The sequence below is a fragment of the Corylus avellana genome, chromosome ca10 (genome assembly GCF_901000735.1).
Source record: "Corylus avellana chromosome ca10, CavTom2PMs-1.0".
In the NCBI taxonomy this organism is placed as follows: Eukaryota; Viridiplantae; Streptophyta; class Magnoliopsida; order Fagales; family Betulaceae; genus Corylus; species Corylus avellana.
The window spans coordinates 22,434,766-22,454,618 of record NC_081550.1 but is presented as its reverse complement, the minus strand read 5'-3'; the positions used below and the strand labels follow the sequence as shown (position 1 = coordinate 22,454,618).

Genomic DNA, 19,853 nt, shown 5'->3' with positions numbered 1-19,853 from the left:
GGAAAGTCTTTTAGTATCTAAATACAGTGGGTTTGGGAGGAAAGTGGTTTTAGCCATGTGGCACATTTTGAACCTTTAACTTTCAAATTCTTGAATCTGGAATTCCCCTGGAATTCCAGGGGATCCTGACCCACACCACAAGAAAAGATTGAAAAGAAGGATCTCCAGCAATGGAGAGATGAAGTACATGCACGTCTCAACAACCGTACGCATTCCTTCTCACGACATTATTGGTTATCCATAAATATAATCAAAGTCTTCCGCATTATCCATCTATAGTCCTTTGCTAGAGACTTAGTCCTAGTGCCGGATCTTGTTTTTTCCCCTTCCTGTAGTTGTTGGATGTAGGAAAACGCACAGTAATCGAAAAAGATTGCCATTTAGTAAATATATTCAACTTCCTGTGCGGGAAAGAGAAATGACATGAACTTTATTCCCATTTTATTGGGTTAATGTCACTCATTAATTTTTTTTTTAATTTTTTTTTTAATAATGTTATATGGTACACAAACATTTCACAAATATTTGATTTTATAGGCTATAGCCATGAATAAACTATTTTGTTTTTTGTTTTTTTAAATATTCAATGGTTATTATACATTGTCATGTTAGTTTTGTGTGATATTTTAGTGGTATGTAACATTTTATTCCTTTTTTTTTCTTTTGTAACAAGGTTGTTCTAAGAACTGATAAGCATTGTCATATTAATCAATGAGATGGAGGTGTAGTATATAACATTACTCCTAGTAAGATGATTTTTTACATAAATGTTATATACCATATTTTTATTCTACAAGTATTCCAAAATGTTTACATGGCAACCCCATCCAACCATTGAATTTTATTTATTTATTTATTTTTATTTTTTTTTGTTTAACAAAGATTGATCTAAAAGTTAATTAGAATTATCACATATGCATTGTAGAATTACTCATTTTTTACGACAACTGATCAAATGATTGATTGATTGAGACTGTCATATCAGCGATGTGAAATAATACTACTCCAAATCGATAACCAAATTTGGCCAGGGATGATCCTAACTCCCAAGGCTGACATCTATAAGGAAACCAATAACAAGCAATGCTATCAAATCAATAATTCCTGTCTACTTTAAAGTACAATTTTAATTTTTATAGCAACACTGTCATAATCTACTGTTATAACTATAAAGGCTACACAAAAAAGAAAGTGTAACAAATGAGAGTGAGAGACTATACACAAAATCATAAACCAAGATTATAAGGAAAAATTTCTCTGTTCAAAGTTTCCAGGAAACAGCAAAATCAACAAATTATCACCGAATGTGTTTCTATCTACGCGTGATGGTTGGGACGACTCCACTATCAAGGTTGCTGCCTGATAAATCCTTCAACACATAAGGATGCTTCACATTGGAGGATGATAATGGTGGAGTCATAACCTTTACAACATCGGCGACCATGGGATCCGCCTTTCTGATGTCAGAATCAGAGCTGTTGTCAAATAATCCTTAATTTATGAAGAACTATATGCTTTTTCACTATTAATAAACCAATCTGCACCTCATATGTAATGTCTTTATAGATTGAGTTTGATTTCTTCTATTGCTCGCTATTATTCAAAGCAGATATACATATGTCGTATGACATCTGCAATTTTCTTGCTCTTACAGCATTCATAATCTTTGGTCTTTATGGAGGCAACTTCCTAAGTTGATACGAACCATCTCTTCATCTATTAAGCAATAAGATTGATGAATAATCCAATCTTCTATTTATTTTCCTTTTCCATATATTGAATTAGGATAAGAAAAAGCACCTATTCACCTTCTTCATCACAATATCCAATCAAAGACACTAGGTTTCGATGATGTAACCTTGACAACAGTTCTATCTCTTCTAAGAACTCCTTTTCACCTTGTAAGGATCCCTCTTGTGCACGTTTTATAGCCACAACTGTACCATTAGCCAAAATGCCTTTATAAACCTTTCCATACCCTCCTTGGCCAACCTGAGCGGAGATGTTAAAATTGTTTGTAGCAAGAGCCATTTCTCCATAAGTGAAATCTTTCACACCATCAATTTTCATTGAGGCCTTAGACACTGCATATATATTAGGTCCAATGTTAATAATGAAAGGCATAGTGATAAGTGTTACATATAAAGATGATGTGCCTATGTTTTTAAAAATAAGCAATACCATTATGCTGTCTATCTTCCCACTCATACTTCCAAATTTTGAGATATTTCGTGTAGAGCGCTTAATCATTGTACAAAATAATATAAAGCATTTAGACATCTTTTGTTTTTGACTGTTAAAGTATTGATTAAATTATTAAATTTACCTCTTCCTATTAGCTCAAGCTTTTGAGACAAATGGTGATTTAACATGCTATTAGAGCCAAAGGTCCTAGAACTGAACCTTGACTCTGTCAAATTACTCTAATTTAAATTAAATATTTTAAGTGTTGGGCATCACCTATTAAAAAATAGTTTGAGCCCACATGCGAGGGAGAGTGTTAAAGTGTTGATTAAATGATTAAATTGACCTATTCCTATCAATTTAAGCTTTTAGGACAAATGGTAATTTAACGTTGACCAATAACTAAAAACTAAAATATTAAAATCTATAGCGATATCATGATCAAGACACTCAATTAGCTGAGAGAGCTTGAAGCCCAGAAGACATTTGGCCAAGCTTAACTTACGAAGAGCTTGTTCAGAGATTGTAGGCTGAATTTAGGTTTAAAATGAGCTTAGGATGTGCTCAAGTCAGCTGAATTTAGCCTAGTTCAAATACTTCTAATATATATATGTATAGATTATCAGAATATTTTATTTTATATGTGTGTGCATATATATATATAGCATCCTATAAGTCAACAATGTTAACATAGTGGATAACTGGTTGTTCTTCAACTTAGAGATGGGTTGTGCTAATATGCAACCCAAGTCTTATGGAACTTTTCATTGAACTTTCTCATCTTTCAATGATGTTTTCATACACAGGCCTGTCAAACTTGGCTGAAACTAGCCCAACAGCATTAGCTCAGAGATAGGGCTGAGATATTGAACATTTGGGGCCAGCTGAGGCCTTTGTACCTCGGGCTGAGCTTGTCCCGATCAACAGGCCTAATCAGAATATAGAATAGAAACAATTACAAGCACCATGAAAAATCATGACACATCTCTCTAAATGTCCTAAAATCATAAACATAAGATACTTACAACGACGTCTTTTCGAAACTGCATGGTGCTTCCTAATATGCTTTCTCAGTATCAGAAAGCATTATTTTAAATATATATGTACTTGCAATGGTCCCCAATATTATGCTAGCCAATGCGTCTTTGCTTAAAGTAAACCCAGGAGATTTGGCAACCCCAGTGACATTATTGAAAAGTATGAGCATATATACATAAAATCAAAACAATCAACAATATCCATCTCATATATGAATACATGCAAGAAAGTAAGATATAACTTAGGCATAGTTCATCTATGTGCAGGATCAAGTCATAAGTGCCATATGGTTTGAATTTGAAGTTGCCTTCTTGGTCAATATAAAACACAACTTAATATTCCAGAAAATTAAAAATCATCTTGAACTGAGCATTGCGGTCATTCACTTGTGAGCTGGATCATGGTAGTGCGCGCAACTGTATCTGTTATACCACTTAACATAGCATCACTGAACTGCTTAGATCAAGCCTATCTTCAACAATTATTTGGCAGCACAAGAAAAGGCTAACTCCGTTTAAATGTTCCATGCACAGACACATGCCACTTGTTACTCAGGGTGACAAGAAAAGGCAAGCTTTATACATACACAAACACCAGTATGCACACCAGAATAACAGAGAATAATGCCACATGCTTAAGTTTATGTATCAAGTATAAAGGATTTCAAGGTATACGTTAAAGAAATTAGAAATAAAAGTTGTAGATTCTTCAACTGGTAAATAAGCATTAATTCTAACTTCAACAAAGCTCTGTCGCAAACTACATCAGATAAGGTTTCGAGACAAACCATCTATATAAACGTCCGATAGAGTGAAGTTCATAAGTTCGTAAGGTCCAAATAGGTCACTATCAGGAATACTCCATGTTGTGAATTTGTCCATGATTGGCCGAACCTCACTCCGATTGAAGGTATATGAATTGTTGATATCAACTGCATCATATCATGGAAAGAGCTTCAAGAACATTCTCAGTCGAGGTCCACTTTCCCATGCAAATGTATCAAGGTACAGCTGATAAGGTAATATCTCAAGACCAGATGTCATGTACTGCTCAAACATATTTACGTACGGACGAAAATCTGAGAATCCAGGACTTTTCAATCGATATCCAACAAGCAGAGGGGCAACTCGAGGAGATGTAGGGGAATATTCATAAGGGGGTGGGCATCCTGGACAGTTCAAAGTGCCATTTGTTGGTCCCTGACCGTTGTATCGATCCTCACTTTCAGATCCGCAAAACTGGACTAGGTTGGTGTTTGAGCATAAGGGGTTTCCTTGAAGCCTGGAAATAAACAATGAAAATGTGTGACCTTATCATTATATCAATGTGCTATGTCTGTTACACCTCACAAACTAAAATTGAAAAGAGCACATCCAGACTCTTTTACCAAGTAGTCACATTATTTTGAAGATGCATTCCATTACACTTGAAGTTCTATAAAAAAAATTGGAACATATAAATTGGGGAGCAAGTATAGAACCAAACCAAACAGAGACATTCTGAGGTAGTAGATCAGTGCTGCCTGTAATATTCAAAAAAGCATTATTCTGCAATTCCCGGCAACATCAAAGTGCCACAAACCAGAGCTTAGAAGAATGAAAGCCTTGCACAAAAAAAAGTCATTGTCAACCCGGTCTTACACTATAAGGCTTTCCGTCGAGTTCAAAGTCTTATTTTGCCAAATGGTGGATGGAATGGAGCCATTCAATGAATTGTTCGCAATTGACCTACAATGGAGAATAATTTACCAAATAAAGCCATTTATAGTATTAACCGTTTAAGACAGTGGTCGATATTAACTAGTCATTGGAAACTTGAAGTTAGATAACTGTTTAACATTCACTCTAACTAAAAAGAAAAATAATTAATTAATGGGAGAGGAATGGCTAACCATAAAAATAAACATTCCAACTACCAAAAGAATAAAATAAAATAAAATAAAGAAAAATCTTAAATGGAATACATAAGGACTTGGAGAGTTGGATGTAGGGTGCTTTTGAATCAAACAACCTTATACACTTGAAGAGAGAAATAATGAAGATACTTTGAAAATGATAAATAATTCCGAATAAACGAAACATGAGAATCTTGGAAATTTTATTAAATTCCTAATCATTCCCAAACAGAGCGTCGTATACAAAATTTGTTAAACTCATGTTTGGAGTACAAGAATTTTCTCATTATGAGCTCCATATTAGAAATGAAAAATGACGTAAAATGTGAACTTGATGAATTGCTTTGCAAAAAGATTATCGCATTCTCTTAAAGTTTTATTACATATAGAAATTTAAAAATATTAATTTTTTGGATCGTAGATCTTTTTAGTGTTGCCTTATAAGTTTGGACATTCAACCTTTTGTTTTTTTGATTGTTTTCAAAACAAAAACATTAACAAACAACCCCAAATACAAAACACTAAAAAATTATTTTTACCTTTATGTTATAACAGAGCTCATTTAAAAAAAAAAAAAAAAAAAGAAGAAGAAAAAAAAAAAAAGAAAAAAATAGAACCCTCTAGAAAGCATTAACAACCAAAACCCTTGTCCCTCGGGTGGAGAATTCAAAAGACCTAGATCTAGAATTGGTGTTGGCTAGTGATGATCGATCCCTGACTATTTGAGGCAAGCATCCCTAAGCAAATGTGTATATCCCTTCACAACAAGAATGCATTGTTAAAAAGAATCACCAGCAACCATTTCCAATGTGTATATGAAGCCAAATTTCAAAACTATAGAGCTTCAACCAAATCTTTTTTGCCAGACTCGTAGCTTTTTCAGGATTTTCAGCACCCTTTTGTGTCAAATCAGACAACATATACTCCATAAACTTATTAGCAGTAAATTATATATCCTATTAATTGTACTTCACTATCAATAACTCTGTTTACTTTACAATGTCAGTTTATATAGCAACATTATCATACCATCTACTGTTCTAACTATAATTTTTCCAAAACAAAGACGGAGAAGACTACAAACAAAATCAAAAACCAAGTTGACAATGAAAATGTTTTCTATCTAGGCGTGATGTCTGAAATGTCTCCACTAACAAGGTTGCTCCCAGATACAGATGCATCTGACCACATATTAGAATTCTTCAGTGTAGAGGATGATGATGGTGGAGTGACTACTTTTAATTTTTCAGCAGCAACGGCCATGGGGTCTGCTATTCCGATGTTGGACTCGGGCATCAGAAGCCATATACGTTCAAGTTCTCGGACCACCTCTGCCATTGAAGGTCGTGCATCTGTCTCATTTTCGCAACACCTGAGGGCCAAAGTTGCGAATATCACCAAACATTCAGAAGGACAAGATCCCATTCCCTCATCAACAACCGAAAAGATCATACCAGATTGATAAGCGGCATTAACCTGAAATGGATGAAAACTATAACAAATTACAGGAGACTACTTTGCTGGATAATATTTCAGCCAGGGTACCTAAAGAAATAAAATAATACAAAGGATCTTAAATTTATAAAAGATAAATAAATACTAACTGTATGCAAGGAGTTCCAACTTTGGCTCGACTTAATGGGGACACTTTTTTAATTGCAAAGTATGCTTTTACTTGAATCTAATACATAAGAGGTCTCTTGAGTCAAGAGTAGTGTTGAAAATTATAAAGATATCATTAATTGTCTGCACTAATTTATTGAAATTATAACTGAAACTTGAGGAGATCTCTCTTGACTATTAATGCATAGTCTAAAATGACATATGGCCGGCAGAAGAGAGAGAGACTAAAAGTTGTTTTCATTATTCTTGAACAACGATGTAAAATTCGTTACTCGAAGTATTTCTATTCCAACCAGCTCATTGATATATTGCCTCCCCATGCCCAAAAAAATAAATAAATTGAATCTAAACAGTTCTATAAAGTTTTACCTCTCTAACAATGTTTTTGCCACGTGTGATTGGCCGCATCCCAGTTAAAAGTTCTAGAAATACAACACCAAGACTATAAACATCACTTTTGTTTGTGAGTTTATGAGTTAAGAAGTACTCCGGATCTAGGTAACCCTGCAAAGTTAATACAAAGAATGAGAGGATAAAGAAATAGACATCAATAATATCTCTTACGACATTTTATAAGTCTATTTCATTCAGTTTTGAGTTTTCTTTTTCTTACTTTTAAAATATAAAAAATACAAATATAAACTTTAAATTGAAATTCGTGAAGTTTATAATTATTTTAGGTAAACATCAACTATAAGAGTCTTACCGGTGTCCCCTTCACAATTGTGGATATATGAGCAGGCTCAGTCCCTTCAATATCTGGAATTGGGGCAAGTCGCGAAAGTCCAAAATCGGCAACTTTTGCAGTATACTTAGAGTCCAATAATATGTTGCTGGCCTTGATATCTCGGTGAAATATTGGAGGGTTAGCTTCTGTATGTAGGTAGAGGATGCCCTTAGCTGATCCCAGGGCAATTCTTAATCTCATAGAAAAACTAAGAGGTGCTTTACACTTGGCTGTATTATTACATAGGTGAACCACCAATAAGCTCATTAGAACGTAATATAGAATTTGAAAAGGAAAATTATTTTGTTTAGCTCCTTGAAGAGAAAAAAGAAAAAAAAACAGGAAGGGGGGTGGAGAGAGAGAGAGAGAGAGAGAAACTGTACTGTTGCAAATTAGACTACAATTTTTTCACTCAATGACGAACACTTGGAAAAAAAAATATTAGTGAGATCAATAAAAGGAAAACTTAAAGCTCGAATATAAGGTGTACCAGAAAGGTGATCCCATAGAGTACCATTTGACATATACTCATAGACCAACATCTGCATGCACAACAATACTCACTTGAAGGTTTTCCAAAGCAAAAGTTCAAACAAATATTCAGCAACAAAGACCCAGAAAAACTAGGCCTTATCTTGAAAGCCTAACAATATTGCAGGAGAAAAAAATACTACTCATGGAAAAGAGAAGGAAGAAATGTATTCTCCCAAGTTCATTGAAAGGAGATGTTTATGCTTCTTTTTTTTTATCTTTTTTTTTTATCAAACAATCCTCAACTTATGAAGAACCATATGCTTTTTCATTATTAACAAACAAACCTGCACCTCATATGTAACGTCTCTAGATTGGGTATGATTTTTTCTATTGTTCGCAGTTATTCAAAAGCAGCTATATATGTGGTTTTAAATCTTTCATTTTTTTTCTATTATAGCTCTCATTATCTCTGGTTTTTACCGCAGCAATTTCCTAAGTTAATAGGCGTCGTCTCCTCATGCATTTTTTTTTTTTTTTTCTTTCCCCTGAGCATGTCCTCATGGATTCAGCAACAAGATTGATAGATAATCCAGCCTTGTATTTATTTTATTTTCACATATATTCAGTTAGGATAAGAAAAAACACCTGTTCACCGCCTTCATCACAATATCCAATTAAAGACACGAGGTTTCTGTGATGTAACCTTGACAACAGTTCTATCTCTGTTAAGAACTCCTTTTCACCTTGTAAGGATCCCTCTTGTGCACGTTTTATGGCAACAACTGTACCATCAGCTAGAATGCCTTTATAAACCTTTCCATACCCTCCTTGGCCAATCTCAGTGGAGCTGTTAAATTTTTCTGTAGCCATAGCCATTTCTCTATAAGTGAAAGCCTTCACACCATCAATTTTCATGAAAGCCTTGGATGCTGTATATTAAATACAGGTTCAATGTTAATAATTAAAGCATAATGATAGACGCTCCATATAAAAAGGCCGTGCCCATTGGATTTAAAATAATCGAAACAATTATGCATCTATATTTCTATTCACAATTCCAAAATTTCTGATATTTCAAGTACAAATCTAAATACAGGCATGATGACAACGCGCACAAAAAAAAAATCCATAAGCATGTTACAGGCTGAGATTGAAGCTGATTAACACGGATTCTTTTAAAAAATATTTTTTTAAGCTTTGAAGTCAACCGATTGTTAACATATTGGTTAAATGGTTGTTCTTCAACTTAGAGATGGTTTGAGTTAATATGCAACTCTTTTCATTGAATTTTCTCATCTCTTAATAATTTTTCCGCTAACAGCCAATCAAACTTGGCCGAAACTTTCCCAACAAAGTTAGCTGAGGTAGGGATAAGAAAGTGACAATTTTGGGCCAGGCTGAGCCTTTCTACCTCGGGGTGATCTTGGACAAGCATCAGCCAGCCTGATTGACAGGCCTAATCAGGATGTACAATAGACACAACTATAGGCATAATGAAAAATCATGAAATATCTATCTAAACATCCAAAAATCATAGACATATGATACTCACAATGACGTCTTCTAGAAACTGCATGGTACTTCCTCATCCGAACTCTTACTATCAGGAGAGAAACAACTGCAGACAATGTAACTGCACATGCAATGGCCCCCAATACTATGCCAACCAATGCACCCTTGCTTAAAGCAGACCTTGGAGGGGTGGGGACTCCTGTGACATTAGTGAGAACTATGAGCATAAACAAAATCATGACAATCTTAAGAGTATCCACCTCATATATGAATACATGAAAGAAGGTAAGATATAACCAAAGCATAGCTCATCTATGCATGGGGTCAAGCCATGAGTGACATATGGTGTGAACTTAAAGCTGCCTTCTTGGTCAATATAGAACACGACTTAATTATCCAGTAAACATAATGTAACACCCCCACCCCAATGACACAATATTGTCCCTTTTTAGCTCCTCTGAACTTGACTTCCCAATATGGGACCGAGGTGTTACAAACTCCTCATCTTAAATTTCTGACATCCTCGTCAAGACCACGTTATGCAGTGCTCCAGTAGTACCACATGACTTAGTGTTACTAGGTGGCTTTGATACCACTTGTAATGACTCAAGAAAAAGCTTTAGCCACATCTGTGCTATTACTCCAAAATGACTAGTCAATTTGGAACTTTCCTAAAATGCATTATAAAGCCCAGTTTCACCTAGTAATTAGGCAATGTGGGACTTAGCACTCATGACTATCTTTATAAACCACCCACTCTATGTGGGATTCTTTTCATCTTCCCAATATGGGACATGGGTGTTACAAACTCCCCCTCTTAAATTCCTGACGTCTTCGTCAGAGCCACATCATGCAGTGCTCCAATAACACATGACCTAGCATTACTAGGTAGCTTTGATAACACTTGTAACACCCCTGCTCCAAGTGGTATGATATTATCCGCTTTGGGCCAAGCCCGCACGATTTTATTATTGGGTTTACTCTAAAAGGCCTTATACCATTTAGAGAGAGCATATTCCATATAAATACATCACATTTTTCACACCCAAGCAATGTAAGACGTCACACATAGAATCATGTTGAACTGAGCACTGCAGTTATTCACGTATGTGCTGGATCACATTAGTGCAACCATATCTGTCAAACCACTTAACATAGCTCTCAGTATGATGAAAGCATTGAACTGCCTAAAAATCAGGCCTATCTTCAACAAGATTTGGAAGCAAAAGGGGGGCTACCTCCACTTAAATGTGCCGCTCACAAACACACACCACATGTTACTCAAAGTGAGAAGATTAGGCAGGCTTTATATGAACACAAACACAAGTATGCACCACCACAAAAAAATTGAGAATGATGCCACATGCCTAAGATTATCTTTTAAGTATAAAGGATTTGGAGGTACAGGCCAAATAAATTAGAGAAAAAGTTGCACATTCTTCAAATGGTAAACAAGCACTAATTCCAACCTCAACATAGCTCACTCACAAAATATATCAAATAAGGGTTTTGAGACAAACCATCATTATAAACGTCAATGAAGCTCAGAACTTCATAAGGTCCAATTACGTCAGGATCATTAATATTCCATGATATGAACATGCTCATAATTCGCCGAACCTCACTCCCATTGAAGATATGAGAATTCTTGTTAACATCATATACAGGAAATATTTTCAGGTACATTCTGAGTCGAGGTCCTTCTTCCCATGTAAAGGAATCAATGTACAGTTGATAACGAAATAACATAAGAGCAGATGTCAAGAAGTCCTCAAATGCATTTCTGTAGGGGCGAAAATCTATGAATCCAGGACTTTTCAACCGGTATCCAACAAGCAGAGGGACAGCACAGATACAAGGTACAGGAGCTGTAGGGATATATTCATAAGGGGGTGGACACCCTTGATATGGACAATTAGAAGTGGTATTTGTTGAACTCTGACTGTTATTTTCATCCTCACTTTCAGATCTACAAAGCTGGACTAGGTTGGTAGTTGAGCATAAGGGATTCCCTTGAAGCCTGAAAGTAAACAATCAAATGGGTGAGATGATCATTATATCAATGTGCTGCGACTGTTACACCTCATGATTAAAACTAACAGGATCACATCCATACTCTTTTGCCAAGAAGTCATATTAATTTGAAGATGCATTTCATTATACATAAAGTTCATATGAAACAAATTGGGAAGCAGTATAGAAGCAAACCAGACAGTCACATTTGGAGGTACAATAGTGCTGCCTGTAATATCGGAAAGCTTGTTATTCTGCAACTCCCTGTAATATCAAAGATCCACAAAATCACTTAAATAATCTGGTATGAGATCCTTGCAAACCTCTTAAGTTAACACAAGAGGTTATAACTTTGACTTTTACAAAGAGCACGCTGCAATCAGAAAGAAAGGAATCAACTTATCTTGTACCAGTACAGGAACAAGATGCTTGGAAGTGTGAAAGCACACACGCACACTCACACTACCAGATAAAGACAGTTTAACCAAGGGAACAGTGACATTTTCGTTCAGGTCTTACACTTTAAGGCTTTCCATTTCGTTCAAAGTCCTACTTAGCCAAATGGTGGATGGAACTGAACCACTCAATGCATTGTTCGCAATTGACCTGCCATGGGGAATAATTTACCAAATAAAGCCATTTATTTTATTAACAGTTTAATTTATTGGCTGATATTAACTAGTAACTTAAAAATCTAATAGTTGAGATAAGTGGAACTCAACTTGAGATAAACATGAAATGATTTACAATAACATTGAACCAAATAAGTAAACACAAAATGATGAAAGAGCAAGTGGGAGCCTACTCACAGTTTCTGAAGATGAGGAAGACCCGAAAAGTTGGGAGGAACCGTTCCAGTGAGATTGTTGTTGGATAAATCGCTGATCATATTGTTCAAATAAAAGATTTTTGAAGTAAAGGTAATTGTTGGTGTAAATTATCTTTGAAAACTGAAAGAAACGTTTGAAAATATTTTGTAGTATCCGGAAATTAAATTTAAACCAAAACGATAAAGATGCATAGGACATGTCTTTGAAAGATGGAGAATCTTACATGGTTGTGATATTCTTAAAAAGCCAATTTGGAGGTATGGATCCGTTTAGCCGATTTGAACTGAGATCTCTGGAATTTATATAAAGTAATATATAATCCAAGTACAAGTAGCTAACTGAGATGTCTTTGACAATGTAAAAGAAAATTTTATTTATCCTGGTGCATTTATTTTTCTAATTTAAAAGCTTATACTTCATTATCATACAATGACATGACAAGGAAAACAAAACAAAGCTACTTACAGATATAAAAGGTTTGGTATTTGGCTCAAATCAGGAATAGGTCCATGCAAGTTGCAGTTCCTAAGGCTCCTGGAACAAGACAACCAAAACAAAAATACTGTAAATCTTGACATGAACATGTGAACATGCATGCTTCTTGGTTGCCATCTTGCCAGAAAAGCTTCAAAGAACATGAAAGGTTTGTGATAGCTATGTAAGATAAGAGTAATGTTAGAAACCACATTTTTATTCCATAATGCTAACATGGCAATACCAACCAGCTTTTAGATCAATCCTTGTTAAAAATAATTCTAAGGTTGGTTGCGATAACCATATCAGTATTATGGGATAAAAATGTGGTTTCTAGCATTACTCTTAAGATAATATAACTTCTGTACAAATCGCATAGGTTATGCTGACATAAAATATCAAACAGCAAAGAATAAATCATAGAGAATATTAACTTGTGCAATGTAGAAGTGAACATGACGTTTAAAAAATGAAGTGAAATGCCTCCATGCCACCTTAGTTGGCTTAATAACCTCCACGCCTAAGTTAAGTAACATTCTCATTTCTATTCCTTTTTAATCAATGTTTTTGAGTCATTTATGTATTCGTACCAGCAAAGTACCATTCGGCCTTTCTTATATTATTTTCATTTTGCTAGTATTTTCCACTTTGTTCAAGTTTTGCAGTTTAGAACGAAGAAAAAAAAAAAGAGCCACCTCTATCATTTGGCCAAAAATAAATAAAAATAGGGAAAACTTCACTTAACTCCTTTGAACATCTATTTTGCGATCGCCCCCCTGAAATTGAAAAAATCTCATATTTAGTGTATCAAACTTTAAAAAGTTTGCAATGTCACCATTCCCATTAGGGTTTGGGGTTAAATCAACGGCAAAGGGGTTAAATGACCTTTGTACCCTTGTAAAATATATATATAACAAGGGTGTTTTGGGAATTTCCAAGGCCTCTGCTAGGATTTAATAGAAAATCCTAAATGAGGGGTGACATTGCAAACTTTTTAGAAGTTTGATATACGAAATTGAATGTTTTTGAACTTTAGGAGGGTGATTGCAAAAGCGATGAAAGTTCAGGAGGGTTAAGTGAAGTTTCCCCATAAAAATAAATAAAGACCTCTGCCTCACACATCAAGGCTGGCGCCCTGCTCTTCCTATACTTTTGAAATTCCTAGTTACAAACAGAGGATAATAATATTCACTTACAACTTCAGCAATTTAGACATGTTGCTATAAGAAGAGGGAATTGTAGTCCCATCAAAGTGATTGTTATCAAGTTGACTGCAAAACAAAGATACTGAACGCATTAAGAAAGTTGACAAAAAAGTACTTAAGTAAAATTTTAAAATCATAACCTAGTTCAAGTTGAGAAGCTAAGAAAAAAGACTATAAAGGGAACAGTATTTATGTGATAAACATATATGTATTTAGGTTATAGGAAAGAAGAACACATACAGTATCCGTAAATTTGGCATTTTGGAGAACTCTGATGGAAGGTGCCCTGATAAGTTGTTATTATCAACAAGGCTGTAGGTGCAGAATTGAGGATGATCACTGATTCACAGATTGTACTAACAGATAACTCATTATAAAATATGAATATGACTAATTACCAACTTACAGGTGAACAAGTATTGGTAATTTGGATAGTTTTGGCGGAATTTGCCCACTAATTGAATTGTTGTTCATGTGACTGCTCAAAGGGGGCAAAAGAAAAAAAAAATGAAAAAAAAAAAAAAACAAAAAAGAGAAATAGTAGCATTAATAATCTTAGAACTGATTTTAGAGAATATAGCATCGGAAAAAACACTCACAAGTGCTTCGCTTTGTTCAAGTTTGAAAATGATATAGGTATCGATCCTGATATGTGATTCTGGTCAATTTGTATTCTGTTCAACTTTGAGAGAGAACCGAGCTCTTCAGGTAAGGGACCTGTTAATTTGTTTCCACTCAAAAGCCTGAAAACATGGGCATATCATATTAAAAAACCAAGTATTCAGAACACTACCAAACATATAATGCAAATTAGTCTCTTACATTATTTAGAAATCAAAAGTTTGAATGAAAATGCATGAAGTAGTAGCATATTTGTACTTCATAATGATATCTCATGTGATAACAATACTGAGTAGCAAACCTATCCAGGAAAAAGAGCTGATCAACTTACAAGAGTTCCAAAGACGAAATATTGCCTATCTCCTTTGGTATACTCCCACTTATGTTGTTCCACATAAAAACCCTTTAATGGAGTAAAAAGAAAAACATATCAGTAGGATGAGTAAACCAAATGCCAATGTGGGGTGGAGCATAACAATCTTTCAAAAGATTGAGGAAATAGTGATCCAAAAACGTCAATTCAGATAAAGATGTTGGCAGCACAAAAAGTAGCTTTCAGGTATGCTTTTCCTTACAATATTTTCATATTCGATAAGCGGCCAAGCTCTGGTGATAAACTTCCTGACAAATTCATTTTTAGTAGTAGCCTGCAGAAAAGAGGTCCATATGAAAATTATTAAAGCACCTAATGTGAGTTCTTCATGGAAGCGCCCACATGCGATTGATACCCAAGTTTTATTAAAGTTTCATAGTCTTATATCTGAACTTTGGACTAGCATAAATCTTATAAAATGCTATGCATGAGATGATGATTGAGGCTGTAGGCAATAAATTATATGATAAAGCATACAAATTAATTTTCTGGACACAAGAAAAGATCACAAATATATATGTTTTCAAATTGATTTAAGACATGTTGGTGGTCTTCTCTAGTGAAATTCAGAAACATGTGGCTGATGGACCTTATCCTAATGAAATGAATATAGGCACCATTGTTTTTAATCTTAAATGAATACAGAATAAAGGAAGTCTGTTCCCTAGCACAACTAATATGAGCCGTTTAGAAGTGGAATACAGAAACCAGATATACCATAAGATTGTGTAACAGACTATTCGGCTATTTATTGTTCTTATTAGACTACAGCTTAAGGGGCTAACGGACTTCACTATACATATCATCATGCAAGGGTACAAAAAACATAGAAAAATGCTATTTAGTAAACTCTCAGGACTGTACAAGCGGGCAGTTATTAACCGCTCCTAACCGCTAACTGCTAACTATATGGCAGTCATGTGTGAGTCTACTAAATAGCATTGCTCTAAAACATAAAGAAAGAAAAATTATTATCAATTAAAGGAAGTGTGCAACATTATTCATGCTGATTATGCTACCCAATAGAAATAAAAATCACGAAAGGTTAAAATCATACAATCGTTCAACATGTAGATGTCCATCATCTGATGGCGTATTGAAGCACACAACCCCTGTCCAATTTGACGTACATGGATCTCCCTGATTCCAATTAGTCAGATTCTTATTGGGGTCTATCAAACTTCTCTGAATGGCTTGCAATGCGGTTACTGCAAAATAATACAAATGTTAACCATCATGAACATCCCAGTAGAGGGAAGTGAATATTTGAATTTACTACAAAACCACTTGTTATAAGATTCATGAATAAATAAAACAGGTCTCCGTATGCTGCGTGTGACCCCTAAACAAGCATCCCCTCGAGAATATGGTTGCCAAAAGAAGCTTGTGAATCATCAAAAAATAATTAAAAAGGGGGCAAACTGAATCAAAATCACCTTCTCTAGGGTGGGTAATGAAAGGCTGTGCTCGGATAGGTAGTGAAGACCACCAGCACAACCATGAAACAATAAATACTCCATACATCCAAGCTCTTGACTGATACATCCCAATAACGCAAAGAACATCAGAAGTCTCAAAGTTTTCCGAGTACCCAACACTGGGAATTGTTCTGGTATCCGAGTACTCGACCTGATAACAGGAAATAACTATCAGAATTTACAGAATTGAATTCCAAAGCAACCCAATTGATCTGAAGAAAAACAAATACTAGCTTATAACAATTTGTAAATAAAATGAATGATCAAAGAATTCAAATCATGTAGAGCATAAAAAAACTCCAACTACGAGCAAATCATGCAAACCAACCAAACTGCGAGCAAACCATGGAAATTAAGGTTGACAGGAAAGAAAAATCCTTGGTACTTAGTAGGGAGATCATTGAATAGTTGAAATTGTATTAGAATGATCGAAGCTTACACTACACTAGGGTTAAATATTAAGTTTGAAATTTAGTACCTTGGGGAGGGTGCTGTCTTTCTGAGCATGACTCCGTCACGGCCACTCACGAATTTGTGGTTGATGCAGATGAGAGCCATCTTTTTCACCCCCCGTGGATAAAAATAATGGAAATATACGATCAAACAAAGAATCGTCAGCAACTTTGGAACGATCTCGGTATATAAATTTAATGTAGTTCTATCTATTTTCAGAGAAAATAATTTTAAATCCTCTGATTGGGCTTGTGGGCTCGTCGATGTTGACTTTCTGGGGAGGTGGTTGCCTGGAATGTAGAGAAATGTCAAATGTTTTGACGCAATGGGATCGTACTTTAATGAACGCCACAAGCATTTGGATACCGAGTCTGAGATTCGCCATTGAAGTGCCTTTCTTGATTCTTCCTTCCTTTCGGTCATCTATCACAAGAAATATTTGTTTGTTTGTTTTTTACTATTCAACATGTATAGACGAAACTTATTCATAAGTGGGACCAATGTACCTCTTTCTCTATTCTTAAGTTGTCCGTTTCCGTTTATATAGAAAAATAAAATAAAATAAAGTGTGTTCAATAGTCATAAGCACGTGAAAAGAAAATCAAGGTCCTTTCGATTTAGGATATCTGTTTATCTTATTTAAAATTAGCTATTAAATATGAACTTTAATAGCTAATTTTATATTAAATCCGTGTTTAATTAGAGATAGAGAGTTATCACATCAACTCAGATAGTCTTAAATCCAGCCTTCATCGTCAATGTGGGAATTAGTAGCTAATTGGCCGAATTACCCACACCACAAGAAAAGATTGAAAAGAAGGATCTCCAGCAACGGAGAGATGAAGTACATGCAAGTCTCAACAGCCGTACGTATTCCTTCTCACGACATTATTGATTATCCATAAATAGAATCAAAGTCTTCCACGTTATCCATTCATAATCCTTTGCTAGACTTAGTCCTAGTGCTGGATCTTGTTTCTTCCCCTCAGTGGCGGAGCCAGCCATTTTATATTGGGGGTGCCACTAAAATTTTTTTTGCATCTTACAAATTTTATTTACCCTAAAAATTTGGTAATTCACACAATATATGTATTACAAAAAATACCTATAAAAGTTCATAAATACGTGCTCAAATTGATATATTAAAAATGTAACATGTCGACATTATATCAAAAAAAAAAAAAATGTCTAGAATTTTTTGAGGGTGCCGTGGGTTAAAACAATTTTTTGAAGGTGCCGTGAGTTAAAACAAAAAAGAATTTTGAGGGTAAAAAGAATAGAATTTTTTGTAAAAAGATTTTTTTTATTTTTTATTTTGAGGGTGCTGTGGGTTAAAGCCAAAAATAAAATAATAAAATTAAATTAAATTAAATTAAAATCGGCACCCCCAAGGGGCAACGTGGCTCCGCCACTGATTTACTTTTTATATCATATCATTTATTTTTTACTATTATTCAAATAAAGAAATCATTACAAAACAAAAATTTTCACTTTTCAATATCATTATTTTTACTTTTCTATACTAATTATTATTCTCTTTTTTTTTTCCCCCCACAAATTGATAACAAACAACTCCTAGGTTTCATTTGGCAAAGGCCTTTGAGACTTGATACTATTATCTTACCTTTTCATTTTTTCAACATTCTTACTTTTTATATTACACCAATCACTTTTTATTACTGTTAAAAAAAAAATCATTACAAAACAAAAAAATTTTACTTTTTCATACAAAACATCCATACTTTTTCATTTTTCCAACAAAAAAAAAAATCTTATATATATTTTTTTACGTCAAAAAAATATATTTCCACTAAAACCTCTAAAGCCTTTAACAAACGGAAAGTGAACCAATTATATACACACATTTCATTCCCTTGTTTGACAAGTTGTGTTGGTATGTGAATAGAATAAATGTGAGTGGCATTGGTCTCCTGTTATCACTCATTTCTTGAAATTATCTTTTACTGCAATAATCGTATTGGACATGACTTTTAAAAAAGAAGTCCTCCACTACCCCTGTGAAAAGGATATGCACGGAAAGTGAACCAATTATATACACACATTTCATTCCCTTGTTTGACAAGTTGTGTTGGTATGTGAATAGAATAAAAGTGAGTGGCATTGGTCTCCTGTTATCACTCATTTCTTGAAATTATCTTTTACTGCAATAATCGTATTGGACATGACTTTTAAAAAAGAAGTCCTCCACTACCCCTGTGAAAAGGATATGCACGAAAGAGGACTGTGAAAAGTATATGCACGAAAGAAGTCCTCCACTGTTTCGTGCCTCACGAAAGAAGTCCTCCACTATAGGTGGTGGAGTCGGTCATTTTATATTGGATGTGACACTAAATTTTTTTTGCGTCTTAAAAATTTTCTTTACCCTAAAAATTTGGTAATTCACACAATATATACATTACAAAAAAATCTATAAAAGTTCATAAATATGTGCTCAAATTAATATATTAAAAATGTAACATGTCGACATTATATCAAAAAGATAAAAATACAAAAAAAAAAAAAAAAAAATTGTCTAGAATTTTTTGAGGGTGCCGTGGGTTAAAACAAATTTTTGAAGGTGCTGTGAGTTAAAACAAAAAAGAATTTTGAGGGTAAAAAGAATAGAATTTTTTGTAAAAAGATTTTTTTTTTCTTTATTTTTTATTTTGAGGGTGCCGTGGGTTAAAACCAAAAAAAAAAATAATAATAAATAAATAAATAAATAAATTTAAAATCCGTGGGGGTGCCGTGGCACCCCCAAGGGGCAACGTGGCTCCGCCACTGCTTCCCCTTCCTGTTGTTGTTGGTTGTAGGAAAATGCACAGTAATAAAAAAAATTGCCATTTAGTAAATATATATATTCAACTTCCTGTGCGGGGAAGAGAAATGACATGTACTTTATTCCCATTTTATTGGGTTAATGTCACTCATTATTATTATTATTATTATTATTA

At 34.4% G+C, this 19,853-nt stretch overlaps 1 protein-coding gene across 6 annotated transcripts; it reads right to left on the bottom strand.

Annotated features, from left to right (window-relative positions):
- Nucleotides 1-5,932: 5,932 nt before the first annotated feature.
- Nucleotides 5,933-17,334, bottom strand: LOC132163198 (probable LRR receptor-like serine/threonine-protein kinase At1g06840). 6 transcript variants are annotated; one of them, XM_059573390.1, is made up of 21 exons: nt 16,925-17,334; nt 16,405-16,597; nt 16,026-16,176; nt 15,171-15,242; nt 14,927-14,998; nt 14,574-14,717; nt 14,381-14,452; nt 14,215-14,286; nt 13,966-14,040; nt 12,761-12,829; nt 12,519-12,587; nt 12,275-12,346; nt 11,985-12,071; nt 11,661-11,729; nt 10,973-11,472; nt 9,493-9,651; nt 8,586-8,869; nt 7,957-8,008; nt 7,446-7,696; nt 7,109-7,243; nt 5,933-6,592 (listed from the first exon to the last, which is right to left on the bottom strand). In XM_059573390.1, exons 2-21 carry the CDS (start codon nt 16,511-16,513, stop codon nt 6,236-6,238), a joined length of 2,871 nt encoding a protein of 956 aa, XP_059429373.1. In that variant the 5' UTR covers nt 16,514-16,597; nt 16,925-17,334; the 3' UTR covers nt 5,933-6,235. The 6 variants fall into 6 exon arrangements, with proteins under 6 accessions (XP_059429373.1, XP_059429374.1, XP_059429371.1 ...); XM_059573391.1 differs by lacking the exon at nt 16,925-17,334 and adding an exon at nt 16,832-16,857; XM_059573388.1 differs by lacking the exon at nt 16,925-17,334 and adding an exon at nt 16,791-16,851.
- Between the last annotated feature and the right edge of the window lie 2,519 nt (nt 17,335-19,853).

Excerpts from the sequence above, each read along its gene's own strand:
- LOC132163198 (XM_059573388.1), bottom strand. The coding sequence starts at position 16,847 with ATGATCTCCCTACTAAGTACCAAGGATTTTTCTTTCCTGTCAACCTTA. Across the intron at positions 16,177-16,404 it reads CATTACCCACCCTAGAGAAG|TAACCGCATTGCAAGCCATT; the intron begins GTGATTTTGATT and ends ATTATTTTGCAG. Across the intron at positions 12,588-12,760 it reads ATACCAAACCTTTTATATCT|AGATCTCAGTTCAAATCGGC; the intron begins GTAAGTAGCTTT and ends TATAAATTCCAG.